The sequence below is a fragment of the Pollicipes pollicipes genome, unplaced genomic scaffold (assembly GCF_011947565.3).
Source record: "Pollicipes pollicipes isolate AB1234 unplaced genomic scaffold, Ppol_2.1 Scaffold_4740;HRSCAF=5597_pilon_pilon_pilon, whole genome shotgun sequence".
NCBI lineage: Eukaryota > Metazoa > Arthropoda > Thecostraca > Pollicipedomorpha > Pollicipedidae > Pollicipes > Pollicipes pollicipes.
The window spans coordinates 16,846,928-16,864,452 of NW_023596545.1; the positions used below are offsets into that span (position 1 = coordinate 16,846,928).

The 17,525-nt window shown below is 51.7% G+C and overlaps 1 protein-coding gene across 1 annotated transcript in view; it reads left to right on the plus strand.

The window, feature by feature from the left end:
* Positions 1-17,525, plus strand: part of LOC119098000 (eyes absent homolog 4) — a 50,843-nt gene that overhangs the window by 21,277 nt on the left and 12,041 nt on the right. The window contains exons 3-5 of the mRNA XM_037220932.1: positions 10,274-10,425; positions 15,480-15,684; positions 16,050-16,144. Of these exons, the coding sequence (XP_037076827.1) occupies positions 10,274-10,425; positions 15,480-15,684; positions 16,050-16,144 (452 nt within the window). The remainder of the gene's footprint in view (positions 1-10,273; positions 10,426-15,479; positions 15,685-16,049; positions 16,145-17,525) is intronic.

Genomic DNA, 17,525 nt, shown 5'->3' on the forward strand with positions numbered 1-17,525 from the left:
GTCAAATATGGTTTTGTGCGCTTGTTTTGGCGTTCTCATGTGGTGTTCTTGCGTCTTCGTGCGTGGCCATAAGATGTTTTCTTGTATTCACATCCTCAGTTAAAACACTTTTCTTAAGTTATCCGGTTACAACCATTGTTTTCGCAATAACTGGCAGAAATGTAAAGTTTCTTGTATTGTTTAGCACAAGACGTAATTCTTGTTTCAATCTTGCATAGCTAGCGCAGCATTGGTTGCAAGCTAATTAGCGGCTGTCTTATCTGCAAATCACGCCCACAAATGCCAGACGTGAACGGCCCGGCAATTCTATGTTTTCTTGGCTTTGAACGGATCGGCCAGTGGAATGTCAGCATTTGAATGACTTGTGACGTCACGGATGCCTGGTTAATTTTGAAATAGTCTGCGCGAAGTCCTCTATACGACGTAGCGGGCATTAAGCTCGGAATCCTAGACGGTTTTAGAGGTCTTCAGAGGGGCAGAGCTGGGAACTGCATCAGGTGATCCTCAAAATGACTATTTCAGTACAAAACCCCACACAAAACAAACAAATGTTTTTGAACACTTCCTTGTCTCTCTCTACCGCTTCCCTCTCTTATTCTCTCATCACATCTCCTCCTCTCTCCTCTCTCTCTCTATCTCTCTCTCTCTCGCTGTCTCTCTCTCTCTCTCGCTGTCTCTCTCTCTATCTCTCTCCACTCTCTCCTCTTCTCTCTCTCTCTCTCTCTTCTCGCTGTTCTCTCTCTCTCTCTCTCTCGCTGTCTTCGCTTTTCTCTCTCTCTCGCGTCTCTCTCGCTGTCTCTCTGCGTCTCTCTCTCTCTCTCGCACGACAAGGGCAAAAAAGGTATGCTTCACAAGCTCGGTCCAAGCGCAGATTCTACAGTGTTGAGTAGAGTGCAGATCCCCTGTCTGCTTTCACGGCGCACTGCTCGCGAGCGAAGGCTGTTCCGTTCTTCGGAGTCTGTTTCGTTTGGACGCCAGCCGGCTGCGCTGTTGTTGGCAGCGGTCGCTGCCTCCTATCCGACCCGACTATTCAGCTATCGAGCCCGGTCCGATCCAGTTCGGATTAGTGGCAGTCGCAGTCCGCGGCTTGACGGGTCCGACTGCGGCCTGGCGGGGTCAACGTGCTAGGTCTGCCCCCAGAGGGCCGATGTTCAGCAGACTATTCTCTAAAGCCCACGTTAGGAAGTCCACATTCGGAACGTTTGTTTTTTGTTGAAAGGCCTTTTTAAGGGTTGTGTTCAAGCAGATCTGCTTTCAACAGGTTTATTTCCAGAATAACTTTTTGAAAATTGCGTTCCTCCGGAACTCCAATTTCATGAGGCTCATTTTTAGCAGCCAACATCCAGAGGGCGGTTGGAGACGGTTGTTGATCACTGACATTGCGGTCCTGCACTCCAGGCGACGTGGAAGGCTATAATTCTTAAGCTGCAGCAGCGATATGACTCGGAGAAGAGCTATAACTCTGGATGCTGGGTAGTTGTTGGATCAGGCCGGACCTGCACTCCCAGGGGCCATCATGGTTTTGCTCCCAGAGATCCGCGAACTTGATCATCGACTGCGTTCTCATGTTTAGAGACGCGCTGGCTGCGATCTCAGAGCGGCACGCTGTGATGCAAGCTCTGTGTCGATAAACCACCCGATATCGACACCTCAGTGACAGACACTGGAGCTGGACAGGACGGCGTCGGGAGGAGTTGAGCAAAGTGAGGGATCGATCGCTCAGGACGGCGTCGAGAGGAACTCAACAAAATGAGGGATCGCTAGGAAGAATCATATGCGGTCATAACTGATAACGTCTCGTTAAGAATTTGTCCACGCCCAAGTTGTCAACCTACCATCCGGATGGGCGTACCATGCATCTGAGGGTCACAGTCCCTTCTTGGCACCAGACCATGCCGCCGTCGCCCCAGACGGGCACCGCGGCCGGCCGTTCGGTGGCCGCCACGCACCGGTCCGAACATCCGCTGCCGGCCGGCGCCGCCCGTTTTTATCCAGCACCCAATCAGGCGTGAGCATATGCACGTAGACACGGCCGCTGTCGGCGCCCCGTTTTTGCCGCCACCCGCTAATTACAGTTGCTGCAGGGACGGGTGCCTGGAGTCGGCAGCGAGGGCCGCCGAGCCCGGCGAAGGACCGGTACCGGAACGGGGAGTGGACGGCAGGGGGAGCAGTAGGCGCGGAGGTCTGCCGAGCCCTGCAGAGGATCAGTACCGGAACGGAGAGTCAACGGGAGGGGGAGTAGTGGGCGCGGAGGTCCGCCGGGCCCGGTGGAGGACCAGGACCTGAACGGAGAGTCGACGGGAGGGGGAGCAGTGGGCGCGGAGGTCCGCCGGGCCCGGTGGAGGACCAGGACCGGAACGGAGAGTCGACGGGAGGGGGAGCAGTGGGCGCGGAGGTCCGCCGAGCCCGATGGAGGACCAGGACCTGGACGAGGAGTCAGCAGAGGGGGGGGAGGGGGGGCGGTGAGCGCACGTGTCTGCCGGGCCAGGGACATAGGGACGGGTGCAGACTTGGAGGACACATGGTGAACGTGAGGGTCACCAAGTCTGGTGGGGTTCAGTGTAGTGATGGGCGGGATTTGACGAAGAGAACAACATAACGACAGTCAGGAGGGTCAAAAAAGATTCAAGCAATTACAGAGCCAGAAACTGACATGCCTGTTCCCGATTGTGCGTGCTGTGGAACATTGTGATGTCTGAGTGGGCAGAAGAACTCTGGATGTGTGACTCTGTTGTGTGTAGATTTCTGCATTTTAGTACACTTATAGCGGGAGATACCTGCACAGACTACTCAACGTCAGGACGCTGCGTGCCAGGACTGCAATAATTATCACGATTATCTTTAACAAGCCTAGTTAATCTACTATGAGCTGAACTTCAGTGGTCCTCGTCGCTACCAATTCTCTAGTGTTGGGCAGACGGATGGGGGGGGGGGGGGGTGAGGGGGGAGTGGCGTCGGCTAGGTAGGTACTTGGGCAGGTGGAGTATGTCACGCACCTCTCGTCATCCAACATCGACTGTCTGATATTGGCAAGTACGGCCAGTTTGCTCGTCGCCACCCTCCCTGCCGCCATCCACCACCCCTGCGCAGCGGCGGATCCTGGATTTCGTCCAGGGGAGGGCACGCAACAATGTGGAGCTTCCTGGAGCTTGAAGCCTTCTCCATTAAATGCTCGTGTTCCTACAGTTAGATTTTAAGATCAATAGTATATATATATATATATATATATATATATATATATATATATATATAACCAGTAAATACAGGAACCCTTCTTGCTGTGCGCACTCATGGAAAGCTAAGCGTGCTACGTATGCACGTACATGGAGCTTATTAATTTTCTCCAGATTACGGTAAACCCTGTCATTTTATGCTAAGTTTTTTGGAAAAACATGCTAAATGCTTAAGTTGGCCGCTATATATCACCACAATAAACGCGAAATTGATTTATAGCTTATTTACGGCCAGCCGCCTGGTTAATCTAATCACCTGATGGCTAATGAGTAATGCATAATTATTCCTTTGTTTTAAAGGAGTGCAAAATATCCTAGCATTCAAAATGTACGACAAGCGTGACGCGTAAGTACAACAAGTGTCACACATTCAATAGCCGATGGGAATGCCACATAGGACGTCAGTGACACGTCAGACTACCTTCGACAATTGCGCGTAAAAATTCGTCGGCGCATATCCGGCTGCTGCTCTTAGACGAAGGCATCAAGGCCAATGGAGACGGAACATGAGCGATCGCGGGTGTCGCAGGACGCCAACGAAGGGGCTTCCGTCAATGACTATACGGTCCTCAGAGCAAGGGAGAAGAAGCAAGACAAACGTGGTGGGCCCCTGAACGGTCGGTAGTGCACCGGCAGGCTGAAGTATAGAACCCGGGCAGAGCACATGGCCCTCTAAACAAACGAAAATTCCCGAAGACCATTGGAATACATTAATGTCCCTGAGCGATCAATAGTGTCAGGGCAGCATAAAAAAGAAACCAGGTAAGAGTGAAGGGTTCTCCGCAAATGAGATCTAAGGGAAATATCTCAAACCAAAATAGAGGGCGCCTGAGTATCGCGCGACTCGTTACCATACCTTGTGTGAGCCCTAGAAACAGCACAAGGCCCTCCGAGCAAGTGGAAAGAACCCGACACCAATGTGAAGGCCACCTGAGCAACTAAGTGTACCCTGGCATATCGGGGCCCCGGAAAAAGCGAAAAAGGCCTTTCGAATAGGAGGAATCTGTGGAGGAAAACTTGATCGATAAAGAGTCGCCAGGCATGTTAGCAGATAAAGTCCCGACAGCAGCGAAGGGCCCCACGAGAAAATGCAAAGATATCAGGGGCAACGTGGAAGTGGACATATAGGGCCCAGGCAACAGCGTTAGGCCTCTGGATAGCGTAATGAACCCCGAAATTTCCCCCAATCAACACCTCAATCAGCGAAGAGTTAACTTTGTCCGTTTATGGGCTCTTCACGTTCGCTCGCAACTGTTTTTGGTCATATGTAGCCCAAAGGCGTCCAATTTTTTGTTTTGTGTCAACAAACTGCGTCTGTTCGGCCAGCTATGGCCTCTTCGAAGCCTATGGGTCCACTCGGGACACGAGGGGCATGATCTCGTGCCCCTCCCCCCCCCCCTCCGTATCCGCCACCGGCCTGAGCAGCTTAATAGATGGGGCTCTACGAGGAACATAGGACCATCCATTCAAATAAGAAATACCCACGACGCTGATCGATAGAGTGCGCCAGAGCAGGTTCACAGATGGGCCCCGACAAGAGCGTAGGACCCTCCATTCAGATAGGAAGTACCCAGGACCCGATGTAGAGGGCCCCCGAACGATTGAAGATGCCTGAGCAGGTCATCAGATAAGCACCCAACAAGAGCGTAGGGCCCTGCATTCAAACACATAATGTGCAGGGGCCCCGAACAATCCAGTGTGTTCGAGGAGGTGAACGGAGGGCCCCTGACAAGTGCGTAGGACCCTCTATTCGAATAGAAAGTAACCTTTATACAAAGCAGAGGGCCACAAACGATCAAGTGTGCCCCAGAAGGTTAACAGAAAGGGCCCCGGACAAGAGCATAGGGCCCTCCATTCGAAAAAGAAATACCCACGAAACATGCAGAGGGCCCCTGAACGATCGAGCGCGCACAGATAACGTCCCTGACAGAAGCATGGGGCCCTTCATTCAAATAAGGAGTACCCAAACCCAATGTAGATGGCCCCCCCCCCCCCCGAAAGATTGAGTGTGCTCGAGTAGGTTATCAGATAACCACCGACAAGGGCTAGGGCCCCCCATTCAAATAAGAAGCACCCAAGACCCGGTTTGGAGGGCCCTCAACAGATCGAATATACCCGAGCAGGTTATCAGACAGCCCCTACAGGGGCATAGGGCCCTACATTCAAAAACCCAACGTGCAAAGCCCCGAAACAGTGTGCCCGATCAGGCTAACAGATAGGGCCCCGACAAGTGTGTAGGACCTTCCACCGAAATAGAAGGTACCCAAGACCCAACTGGGAGGGGCCCCGAACGATCGAGTGTGCCCAAGCAAGTTAACAGATGGGTTCCCAACAGGAGCGTGGGGCTCTAAGCAAGTGACAGGAAATTAGAAGGTCCCTAGAGCAATATAAAGAGCCCATGAGCATATCGCAAGTCGGTCGGTAGGTTAACCGAGACGAACGAGAAGGGCGCCTGAGCGACTGAGCATATCCCGGCAGGTCAACATATGGGGCCCCGGCTATAGCGTACAGAACCTAGAACCTTTCGAGCGATGGGGAAAATCCACGGAAGGCCCTGATTTACAAGAGTGCCCCCGCTCGAGAGCAGGAAGGGCCTCAGTAACAGCTCAGGGCACCCTGGGCAAATGCAAAGAAAGCGAGCGCAGCATGGAAGACCCCTTAACGATCGGATTGACCTTGCAAGTGGGCATGCAGGTCCCCGGAAACAGCATAGGACCTCAGGACAGCGTATTAAGCCTTAGAATATCCCAACCACGATCCCCTCGACCAGTGAAGAATAATGTTTGTCTACTTGTGGGCTTTTCACTTTCGCTTGCAATTGTTCTGAGACGTCTGGAAGTCCAAGGATGTCCAACTTTGTTGCGTTTTGTGTTAAAAAATGCACCTGTTTCGCCGGCTTTGGACCCCTTCGAAATTTTTGAACCCCTTTGGAGCCCAAGAGGGGCCATGACCCCGTGCCCCCCCCCCTCTGAATCCGCCCCTGTCCCTGCGCGCCCTCGAGCGGAGCCGCCCCTCCCCTCTCCGTCTCCTCCACAACTCATTATGGCCCCGACACATTTTCTAGCGGGCGTATTTTTACACGCTCGGCCGGCGCGGCGGGACGCAGGGGTGGCGGCCACTGGTGACCACCTGTCGACGTCGAGCCAGCCTCGGGGACTGTGGGGCCGCTGTGAACGGGGAGGTGGAGATGTTTGGGGGGGGGGGAGGGGGAGCCAGCAGTGGCGTGTCATGGAACCATCAATGTCCCCTGAAAACGCGCAGCTGGACTAACGGAAAGTTGCCGGAAACTATGAGAGCCGCAAGGATTGGTTAGACAGGTAGAGCAGTTGGGGATTCCGATAGCAGTGGCTGTGGTGGGGCAGGTCGTCGAGAACTACTGTAGGTGTGTTAACGATGGGACTGTTTCAGACCTGATGGTGTTACTTTGCATCCGCACTAAGGGTGAGAGCTGACCGCAAGTCCCTGCCGTGGCACGAAACAGGCTACACAGGCTCAGAATGTGTGGTTAACTAACTAATGGGTACCTTCCATTTTCCATTGTGTTTAAAACGCTTGCCCGGCATTATATATAATTACATTGTGATTATGAAGCAAAGTAATTAGGAAGCAATAGTCATCTTGCTTTACCTGTAGACCTGCATTGCAACATTGCCTGTTTCATTATTCCACGTTTCATCTGAAAAACACATTTACTCCCCTGCTTGCCTGGCAAGTGCCATAACGGAATTATCGAATAAAATAAACTTAAAGATAATCGGAAAAAGTGATCAACACATTGTGTTGAACTTCCTCAAGGTTGGGCTTCGACTGCGGTTCGTTCGACTCTTCCACTAACCAATAACGCCCGCACGAGGGAACTTGTGACCACATTTGCGGAAATTTCCAAACCTCCATGCCCGCGCGGAAGAAACACCATTGTACGTTGCTGCGTTTGAAGCTGCCGCATCTCATGGCACACATAGCCGCAGCAGCAGCTCTGCCGCCGCTTCCTCCCGCCTGCAGAGGCAGAAGCTGTCCCGCCGCGGCGCCACCCGCCTGCAGCGCCGCCTGCCGGCCGGCCCGGTGACGTCTGACGACCGTGCGTGTTGGGCGATGGCCGTCCGGACCGGGCCGGGCCGAGCGGTGACCGCTCTCTGCAGACGGCGGGTCGGCTTGCTCGTGGGCTGCAGCGCGGCACGGCTGGCCGCCGGTGTTTACACTGCAGCCGGTGCAGACATCCGGCCGTGGCGGCGTTGACCACTCCCGGCCGCCGCCCTCGGCCACTCCCGCCGCAGAGCGGCATGAAGATATGTTTGGGATGCCAGCCTGGCCGATTTGGCAATAGGTGTTGGGGACACTGTCCAGCCCTTTTTGGGAATGATGAGCGGGATACCGTGTCAGCCCTTTTCGTAGATGCTCGGGTCACGGTCTGCGTCCCCCGCGGCGGAGCCGTTGGGGTTACCACCCGGTATTTTTTGGAAGAGATGCTGGAAGTGCTGCCTCAGAGTCTTCCGTAACTAATGTTCGCGTGCCGATCTTGGCGCGGCAGCGAACTGTGGCTGAGACAGAGTCTCAGTCCATCGGTGCCCATGCAAATAATCGTATCGGAAGTTAATAACAAATCCGCTTTTACAGCCAAACAGTTGGGTCAGAACCATCACGTGTAACGTAAGTGCGGCAAATTCCATATCCGTATTCCACATTACTGACCCGTGTATTTCAAGTCTAGCGGTCACCTGTGGTAACACTTGTGATAATGTTGACTGCGAATAAAGACCCCAAAAAGCTTTAGCCTGTCGGAGCAGCTGCGAATGTCAGCGGTGACATCCCACCTCAAGTTCCGTTGCAGTTTTGTGACGTTCCAGCGTGTCTTGCACTATGACAATCGGACACGCCTGCTTTACAATGGAGGGCACCCAGATTGGCCCGAGCTACTCAGTCCGATGTCCACGTGCAACCCACCATGCCCGATGGGACAAAGCTTCACGCACTGATAGGACCGCGCGTTACCTCCAACGTTTCCTTTACGTAACAGATCCGACTTGTGATGCGGTCCTGTGCAGTCAAGTCGGTTTCGCTCCGGGCTGCGCTCCTCAGGCGGCTGGCGGCAGCTGGCCCTGGTACGCCGGTGAACCAGGCAGGCGGCAGCTGACTCTGGTGCCGTGCCGGTGAGCCGGGCCGGCGGCAGCTGACCCTGGTGCCGTGCCGGTGAGCCGGGCCGGCGGCAGCTGACCCTGGTGCCGTGCCGGTGAGCCGGACCGGCGGCAGCTGACCCTGGTGCCGTGCCGGTGAGCCGGGCCGGCGGCAGCTGACCCTGGTGCCGTGCCGGTGAGCCAGGCCGGCGGCAGCTGACCCTGGTGCCGTGCCGGTGAGGCTGACCCTGGTGCCGTGCCAGTGAGCCGGGCCGGCGGCAGCTGACCCTCGTGCCGTGCCGGTGAGCCGGGCCGGCGGCGACCAAGCGCGTATATTAAGCGGCCAGTATTTGTTGGCGCTGTCCGCCGCTCCGTAAACACAAAGGCTGCGAGGGCCGCCGTCGGCGCCTGTTTGACACACGGATCATTCGGATTATTGCTAATTGTTTATGCTGTCTGAGGACGACGCCCCCCGCGTCTGCCGCCGGCGCATGGGCCGCGCCGCCCCGGCCGAGATGGTTTATTTCTCGGCGGCCCCGCGCGGTCCACGCCCTCAAAGGGGCAAACGGTCTCCAGATGCCTGCTGCCAGGCCGCCGCGCGGCGACAGGCCGGTGCGGGCCGTGATTTGCTGGCGGTCGGGGGCGGGGCTGGCGCCGGTCACCGGTCACTGGGTGCCGGAAGCCGCCCATGTCCGGCATGCATCTGGAGCGGCCGGCCGGTAGGCACGAGAGGCGCGCCGGGGCTCAGCCCGCTCTGTTTACGTCGGCGGGAGATGTGGCCAGTCGGATGCGGGCGGCGTCATGTCGTTAAGCGCCGATGCATTCACGGCTGACGGCGGCCTGATGTACCGGCCGGAAGGCGTGTCTCTGGTGTTGACGTTTGCGCCAGAAGGCACGGCTCTTGCAAACATCCGTGGGTGAACGGAAACGCCGTATCGGCGCATCAAAGATACTGAGAGTGATCGTAACTGCGCTCTCTAATTGAACTGCACATTCTGTAAAAGCCAGCTGTGCTGTACTTCCTGAACCGTACGCATTGTACCGTAAGTACTATACTGCACGTGACTATCGTAAGATGCACTACAACCTGCGCCGTATCAGGTCTCCAGGTCTGGGCGCAAAATGACCACTGCAGTCGACGCGCCCGAAAACTCCAATGAACAACAACAACATGTCTGCAGTTCAATGTCTGGTCGTGCTCGCCTAGACTTGACCGGTTTTGCGATGTTGATCGAAACTGTGCAACATGTTGAGTCCATCCATTTTTATGCATCCGCTGTATTAGCTGATCTGAGTGACGCGCCGTCTCATCTGAACCGCTACGGGTCCCGCTTCCCACGGCACTGACGTGTTTCGGGCTACACTGCACGCAGCCCTTTTTGAAACAGAGCGCAGACCATGCCTTATAATTTCAGGTCGCAATGGTCAACGTACCTTTGCGTAATGACACCATGCTTTATGTACACCTCACCTGCCTCACTTTATATGCACCTCTTTGTGTCCTGCTGCCTGCCCGATCTGTCCAGTTTTATGCTGCCCGGTACCCTGACCTGTCGTCCAAGAGATCGTGCTGACCTTGGCCCTGGCCCTGACCCTGACCCTGACTACCGCCTGTGTGTTGTCCTGGCCCTGACCCTGACCCTGACTACCGCCTGTGTGTTGTCCTGACCCTGACCCTGACTACCGCCTGTGTGTTGTCCTGGCCCTGACCCTGACCCTGACTACCGCCTGTGTGTTGTCCTGGCCCTGACCCTGACCCTGACTACCGCCTGTGTGTTGTCCTGGCCCTGACCCTGACCCAGACTACCGCCTGTGTGTTGTTCTGGCCGCCCGCACTGTTGCAATCCACCATTCGGTTGATCTGTCTCCTGCTGACGCTGACCCATGGTGACCGCGACCGTTGGTGACCGTGACCCCGGCCTGTTGCAGGTCGCCGGCCGAAGTGCTCGGTCTGGCCACGTCCAGTCCGTTCCGGTCGAGTGCGCCCACCACGCCGGCGGCCGGCGGCGAGCTGACGGCCGAGCCGACGCACCACTACCCGCCGCCAGCGCCCGGCTACGGCCTCGCGGACTACGGGCTCGGTAGGAGCGCAGCCGACACCGCGCTGGGTCGGCGCACGCCGACATCCAAACAGAGCTGGCTGTCCAACTCACTGAGGGGTGCTCATGAAAAGTCTTTGTCTGAAGGAAGTCTCTCTCACCATTACTATTTCTTTGGACTCAGCCACCGTTGGCATGGAAACCAAACAGCTCGCTGGTTACTAATCTCAGCAACTGCTGCTGGGCTAGCTCAACTACCACGTCTTGTCGAGCGTGGCAATGTTTGCCATCTAGCTTGATCGGTGTGACTTGTCGAATGACTTGGACTTGGACCACTCACGGGCCAGCGGGGCGAGGATTGATGACAAATCTCCGACAGCGCGGAGTGCTGCCTCACGCCCATGAGCCCATCCTGTCAACTGTCGCATTACGATCTCAAGATTTAATGCGTGACTGAGTCCCAGATTGACTGAACGCGGCATTCATGATCAGTCAACGCGAAATGTCGAACCCCATGCCCCGTATTGTCGAGATGCGCGAACACTGTCTGCGATAGTTGGACAGTGTGCAGTACCTTATGGTTGTTGTCACCCATGTCACACGAGACGGTGTTGGCACCTTACAGTTGTCGCCACCCACGCCACACCACTGGTGCTATTACAATCACACCGACACCACTGCTCGCCGATTTCACGCAACGGGGTGGCAGTCACTGTCCACCGTCACTGACCCTGAATGACACTGACACAGGAGCTCCGTGGGGCGTTCGACCCCGTGACTGCGCTCGAGCTGAACACGGAAATCAGCGGTTATTTGCGCGCCATACGCTCGATGCTGTTTGACAGAACTCTACAACCAATGGATTGGATTTGGCGCAGACACTGCACATAGAATGGACAACATGACATAAGCATGCTCACCGCGTTGTTGTATTGCGCCTTGACCGAATCGCCGATTCATGAATTAAATAATTGTTCGGACTGTTGTCCTCGTTTGATGCGTAGTATGCATATGAAGTTTCGACCGGTTAAGTTTCCGGCCGTCACCAGGTGTTGTTAAGTTCTGAGAGGGACTGGACGGTATGTGGCCTTTAGTGACTATGCGCTACAACCCGAGTGGAAGTCCTGGGATTTGACGACAACCGGGAAATAAATCGACCAAAACGTTGTGTACATGCTAGCGCATCAAATGAGGACCCCGAACAAATCTCGCTTCAGTCCCTCTGTTCAACTGTGTCACCAAAGCCTGCATCAATAAATTCTCAAAACAATCAACAGCACTTAACAACCCCTGTAGATATGAATTATTCTTAAACCTGGGATGATGATTAGTTTTGGGCGGGTCAGCAAGTTGGTGACATGACTGATTTCTGTCCAATGGAATTAGTGTGCTCCGTGAAGCTACGTTCCATCAATTTCACCGTCATTTCATCCTCATTTCATCATCCCGCATACCTGTCTGGTGGGGTAGACTGTTCCGCAGCGTCGACAAGCAGACGGGACAGTCTATCCTCCTGTTTGGTGGGGTTTGGGGTAAACCGGTTCCAGGTTTTAGCGTAATTTTTTCTGAGTTTAGTCCTCTGTTCGCATCCAAGACGCACATTGGATCTCGATTTATGCCATATGCAAATACATCGGTTGTAGATGTATGCTGTTGTGCTTTATTTAGAACACTCATGATGGAATTATGCCGTTGTGCGTCGTACGGAGCACTCTGCTGCTCTTATACCTGTACTTGTCCTCCGTCTTATCCACAACGAGCGCCGTTTTCTACAGTGAGCTATAATTGCTTTTGAACTAGGGTGGGAGTGAAAAATTCAATCGCAAAAGACAGTACGAGAATGAAAAATTAAATTCACAAAAGATGGAACGTATGGGCTAGTGAGTGATGCTTCAGCAAACAGATGTACATCTGAAGTTGGCATGGACGTAATATCATAAACCTGACAAAGCTGTTTTATTTTTTAACATCTTAGGCTATTAAAGTGAAATAGAATACGTTAAAGTGTAGTAATTTCATAGCAATGTAATGAGCATAAAAAACAATGTAATGCCAATAATTTGCTGCTGCACTTTGCACTTTTCTTCCATAGCATTTTAACACAAAACAAAGCAACGGAATTCAACAACAAACAACAACAGAAAATTCAACAAGCATAAAGCACTCAAGCAAAAAAAAAGCATCGAACTCTTACACATAAGCCCATCACCAAGTCGAACACCCTAGACATGCCTCTGGCATCTGTTAAAATGGGGTCAGGGAAAACTGGCATTATGCCACTGTTTCTTACGAAATACCAATGCCTATTTCCATGAAAGTAGCCTAACTATGCCTAGCTTAGAGGCCTTACCTCATTTCATCCTGTTTGTATCACAGCAACATGTGTGAGTCACCGATTCTCGCACAATTCCTACTACCACTTGTCATGCAATTGATCAACCAGACCTAACTTAGAGTAGCCCATATGTTGAACATCATGAAAAATGCCTCACCTATCTGTTGACAGCAGTACTCGTGATAGAAATACGATAAAGCTCATGTTTGGCTGGTTTCATCTTGCATTTTCATTCAGTTCATTGGAGTCATCTTGTTGACAACACACAAATCAAAACACTTCAAATCACTGTGAAGAACTTATTGTCATAGTTAACCTCTGTCAAAGGCAATAATGGGTATGCTCCAAAAAACAATCTCTCTTCTCCAAAAGCAACATAACTTTTAGATGACCATACCAGTTTTGCTGCTTGCCTTTTCAGCTGCAGCAAATGCATCCATCTGGGCTTGTTTATTCATGTTTAATGACAAAGTTTGAGATGTTGGCTTCACATTTTAAATGGGGTGGTCTGACTATTTGTTACATACCAATATTTAACTCATATTGTAATTGCTATGCAGCTTAGAGTATCCCTGTGTTACAAATATAGTGCATATATACAGTACAGTCATTTGCTGGTCAGCAAACCATGACGGCGATAGAAAACATATGGTTAAAGCAGCCATAAGGGACCACTTTAAGAAATTTGGGACAAAGAACCAAGAATATGGAACAAAATAAGCCAATTGCATGCCTTGTGGCATCATAATTTGTCTTATGGCAAAACTCGACGCATTAAAACAAAAAAATGGCTGTCACTGGTTACCAATCATGCGTTGAAAGGTAAGGTAAGCAATTACTTGCTGTACAGGAGACTTACTTGCTTTTTAAAGGCACGCTTCTTCCTGCTCCCCCAAACAAAACGTCATTACCGTTTGCATGGTTTGCGGACAGTGTCCTTCCACCCACCCCCCAAATATAGGTATCAATCATGACCACCAACCTATGAGGTTAAACTGCGAATTGGACTGAAGTATTGTAACTGACTGACTGTAATTGGACTGAAGTAATTGGACAAGTAAGAGGTGTGCGCGATGAACAGTTCCAGAGGGCAGAATTCCGCCGTCAAACACTCCTGTATTAGCTATATCAGGTCTTTCCCAAAGCTATGTGTGGCAGCATAAGGTAGTCTGGTGAAATAGCTTGGTGAGGCAGACACGGGAAAGGCTTAGATTCATCATTGTGTAGCACCGACATGAACAAGAAAAGGCAACTGGGACTTTAATAGGGCAAAAATGGTGTTGAAAATAAGCTCCGTGCTTCAAATTGTCTCTTTCATTCCCTTTGAATTGTTCACTCTTGCTTGTCAAACATGTGTAGGCGGCTGACGAACCAGTCCAATTTATGTATAAAATACATGCAAGTTTGCAGTTCGAACATTTTGCAGAGAAATTAGTCAGAATTTTATGCAAGATATCGTACCTTTGAAGGTAATCGGAAATGAAGGAAGAATGAAGTTATATAACACTGGTATGAAACCAAGAAAAGAAAATGTGATGAAATAAACACACATACTGATACTTTTTTGGCAACATTTTGTAATAAGCTGATTTGACTTAAAAATATGTGAACATGAGTGTTCAAACAATGATATTCATCTTGTAAATTTCATTTAGAAGACATTTCTTCAATTTACCACCCATGCATTTCGGGAGTGATGCAGTTAAGTGGTCAAGCTTCTTTGAGTAAAATAAATATACGGGTTAATTGTCTACCAGGCTTTGCTGGTGTTTGCACCAGGCTCCGCTTTTATGGTGCGGTAGTGAGGCCCAAAAAATGGGGGGTGCGTGAAAACCTTGCATTTAGCACACAGCTGCCGATTGTGATGCATTTTGTAAACGAACCAAGCCTGATGCATGCAAGCGGCTGGAGTCGGTGGTGCTCTTGGGATTGAAGGTACCTGGCGCCTTGCTCTGTGCATACATAGACATGATTAAGATGCAGATGAGTCAGGACATAGCCAGAGGTATCTAGGTTCTGTGAAGCCTTGTTTATGCTTATTGGCTTCAAGTGAGCTCGGTTTTGGATGACATCTGAAAGCCTCAGGAAGGAAAATATTAGTTTGGCTCGTGCGATTAGTCAATATCAGGCAGGAGTGAAAAAATCACATATAACATAGGGAAAATGAGTGAAAAATACTCCTTATAGGGTGTTGCTTTACATCCAAAGTCGGCAATTCTAGGTCACTGGTTTTCTAAGGAGATGAGTGAGCTAGATTTTGGCCTCTTAGTTCCGTACTGCTACTCGGCTACTGATGGCTGAGGCTTAGCCTCGCACCGGCTGCAGGGCCATTTTAGGTCAGGATGCACATGTGCGGTATCATGTGGGATGTGGTAGTGACGTGGCCGGGACCCAAACCCAGTACCGACAGGTCCAGAACCAAGCTTCGTAATTACTACACCACCGCCGCACCCGGGCCAGTTAGTCCCACTCAATGTGTGCATATGTGTGTAAGGGTTGTGTTTGGTTACGAGTTTATCTAGAGAGTCTTGGCCGTTCTTCCCACTCTTGGCACTGTTGGAGTAGGGCGTTCGATTAAGCTCCGCCCACGCCCTCCTCACGAGCCCCTTGCTTTCTCTGTAGATCTCGCTCCCTCCTCACGAGCCCCTCACTGTCTCTGTAGAGCTCGCTCCATCCTCCCACGCCGCCACTGTCTTTGTTGAGCTCGCTGGTCGTCTCTGGCCACGCGAGGCCGTGACCACCACGTCCCGGCCGCCCTCAGCCACCAAGCTCGAGCCGTCCGTGTCGCCGGACGCCTACCCGCGCCAGTACGCGGACGCCTCGGTCGAGCACGCCGCCAGCACGTCGCAGAACGAGCTGCTGTTCGGCTACGGCCCGGAGCCGGGCGGCAGCCAGGCGGCGGCCACGGCCACGGGGTCCGCCTCGGCCGTCACCGACTCTTTCGCCGCCCACGAGTACCTGAAGAAGTGAGGAGACCTGGAAGCTTACAGGGGCGGGGGGGGGGAGGGGGCGGTTGGGCTATAAAGGTGGCTCTGGGGCGTGCATGTTATGTCCCTCCGATTGTTCGCAATCATGCTAATGTATTGGCAGCGATCAGCGATAAATCAGCTGTAAATAATCCTATAGAGATGCTTATTGCACGTGTAAAGCATGCGTGCCGTTGTTAAATTTATTGGACAAACTGTCGACTTCATTCCTGTCCAGCATCTAATCAACCGTTCGCCTTGTTTATTGCAATGTGTGTCCTGCAAAGTTAGCACTGCATGGTTAGCGTGACGCAATGCCATCCTGCCCCGACCAGTCACCTGACCGGCGTCTCCGTGCTCCCCAGCCTGTCGATGCAGACATACGGGGCGCAGGCGTCCCCTGCAGCCTGTCTGCAGGCGCCCTCCGTCTACAACAGCTACATGTACGGCACGACGCACAGTAAGTCGCTTGCGCCTGATCCCATCGTGACGTCATCGGGAGGCGCGCAGCCAATGCGCTGACGAGTGTCACAGCTGCTCTCGCAGGATAGACATGCGCAGATGTCGGGAATTGGACTCCGAACTGATTTTCCATAGGAAGACAGCTCCTAAAAATCATGTATCGTAGGAACGTGTCGTAGGAACAGGGTGTGTATCCTTACTTTTGATAAGGGGCTGGACGTTGACCTTTGACCTAAGGTGAGTGTATTTAACATGAAATAAAATGGTAAAGATATATATATATATATATATATATATATATGTATAAGAAGGTGTGTATTGATGACCTCTCAGCGTTTATGAGCTTTCCGGTTGCTTCTTTTAGGTTTCGTAAGGTGACCTTGTAGTTTTCGGTGCGTCGATGTAAAATGTTGCCAAAGCTTATATTTCTAACACTGATCAATTTGATGATCGTTGTTAAGACACATATTACACTACATACCTGCAGCCACACACAGTGCGTACAAAAACGTTCGGGTTTTGTCCTATTTCTACGAAGCGTATGTTGGATGCAATTGAAAGAATGGCGTTTGGATGATGTATGGGTAATTCAAGGCACACTTCTGGATGGCTGGAAGTTTTGCATTTTTTCGGATCAGTTTTATTGATTACTGGTTCAGTACCCTTAATTACTGGTGGTGGTGGGAAGGGGGAGGGGGAGGGGCGCTGTCCTGCTAGCCACACGTTGTACAAAAGTAATTGCGTCAGTTGTTTGTTTTGTATGTTGGTGGTGGTTGTTATGTATCTGATGTACAATATTTCAAGTAAAGTGAGATATTTTTGGTCTGTGGTATGCAGTAGTATCGCGGCGTTCATTGTGTTAGCGTATGTGTTTTCGGTGCCCCGTCCCCTAAGTGCACGGCTAACACGCGCACGTGAGGTCTGTTGAAATCGATGCGCTCTGTTGGAAGTGGGGTCAAGTTAACCGCCTGAGATCTCATGAACAAAGAGCGATAGAAATACGAAGTTTACGGAGCATATAGAGCTGTGTGTGCACACCCTTTTGTCAAATTTTACATACCTAGATCATAACTTTCGGGTTAAATAAGCTCAAACAAAGTCAAACGCTAGATCTGTGTCTGAAGTTGTTCCGAGCCAGCTCATATAACCGCTTTTAACCTAAATGCCTGTTTTAAGCAAAAGTTCAATGATGTATTTCACGCCAGTAGTTTTAGTTGACCGTAAGGCGGCCGCAGTGAAAAATACCTGCGAGATTTCTTTTAAATCGAGGTGAGCACGAGAGATGATACTAGGTGGTATGATCCTTGAAGAAAGGTTGATCGGAGCCATTGTAGGTCAATGGCCTCTGGCACTTGATAAGTCCAAATCAGATGGCTTAA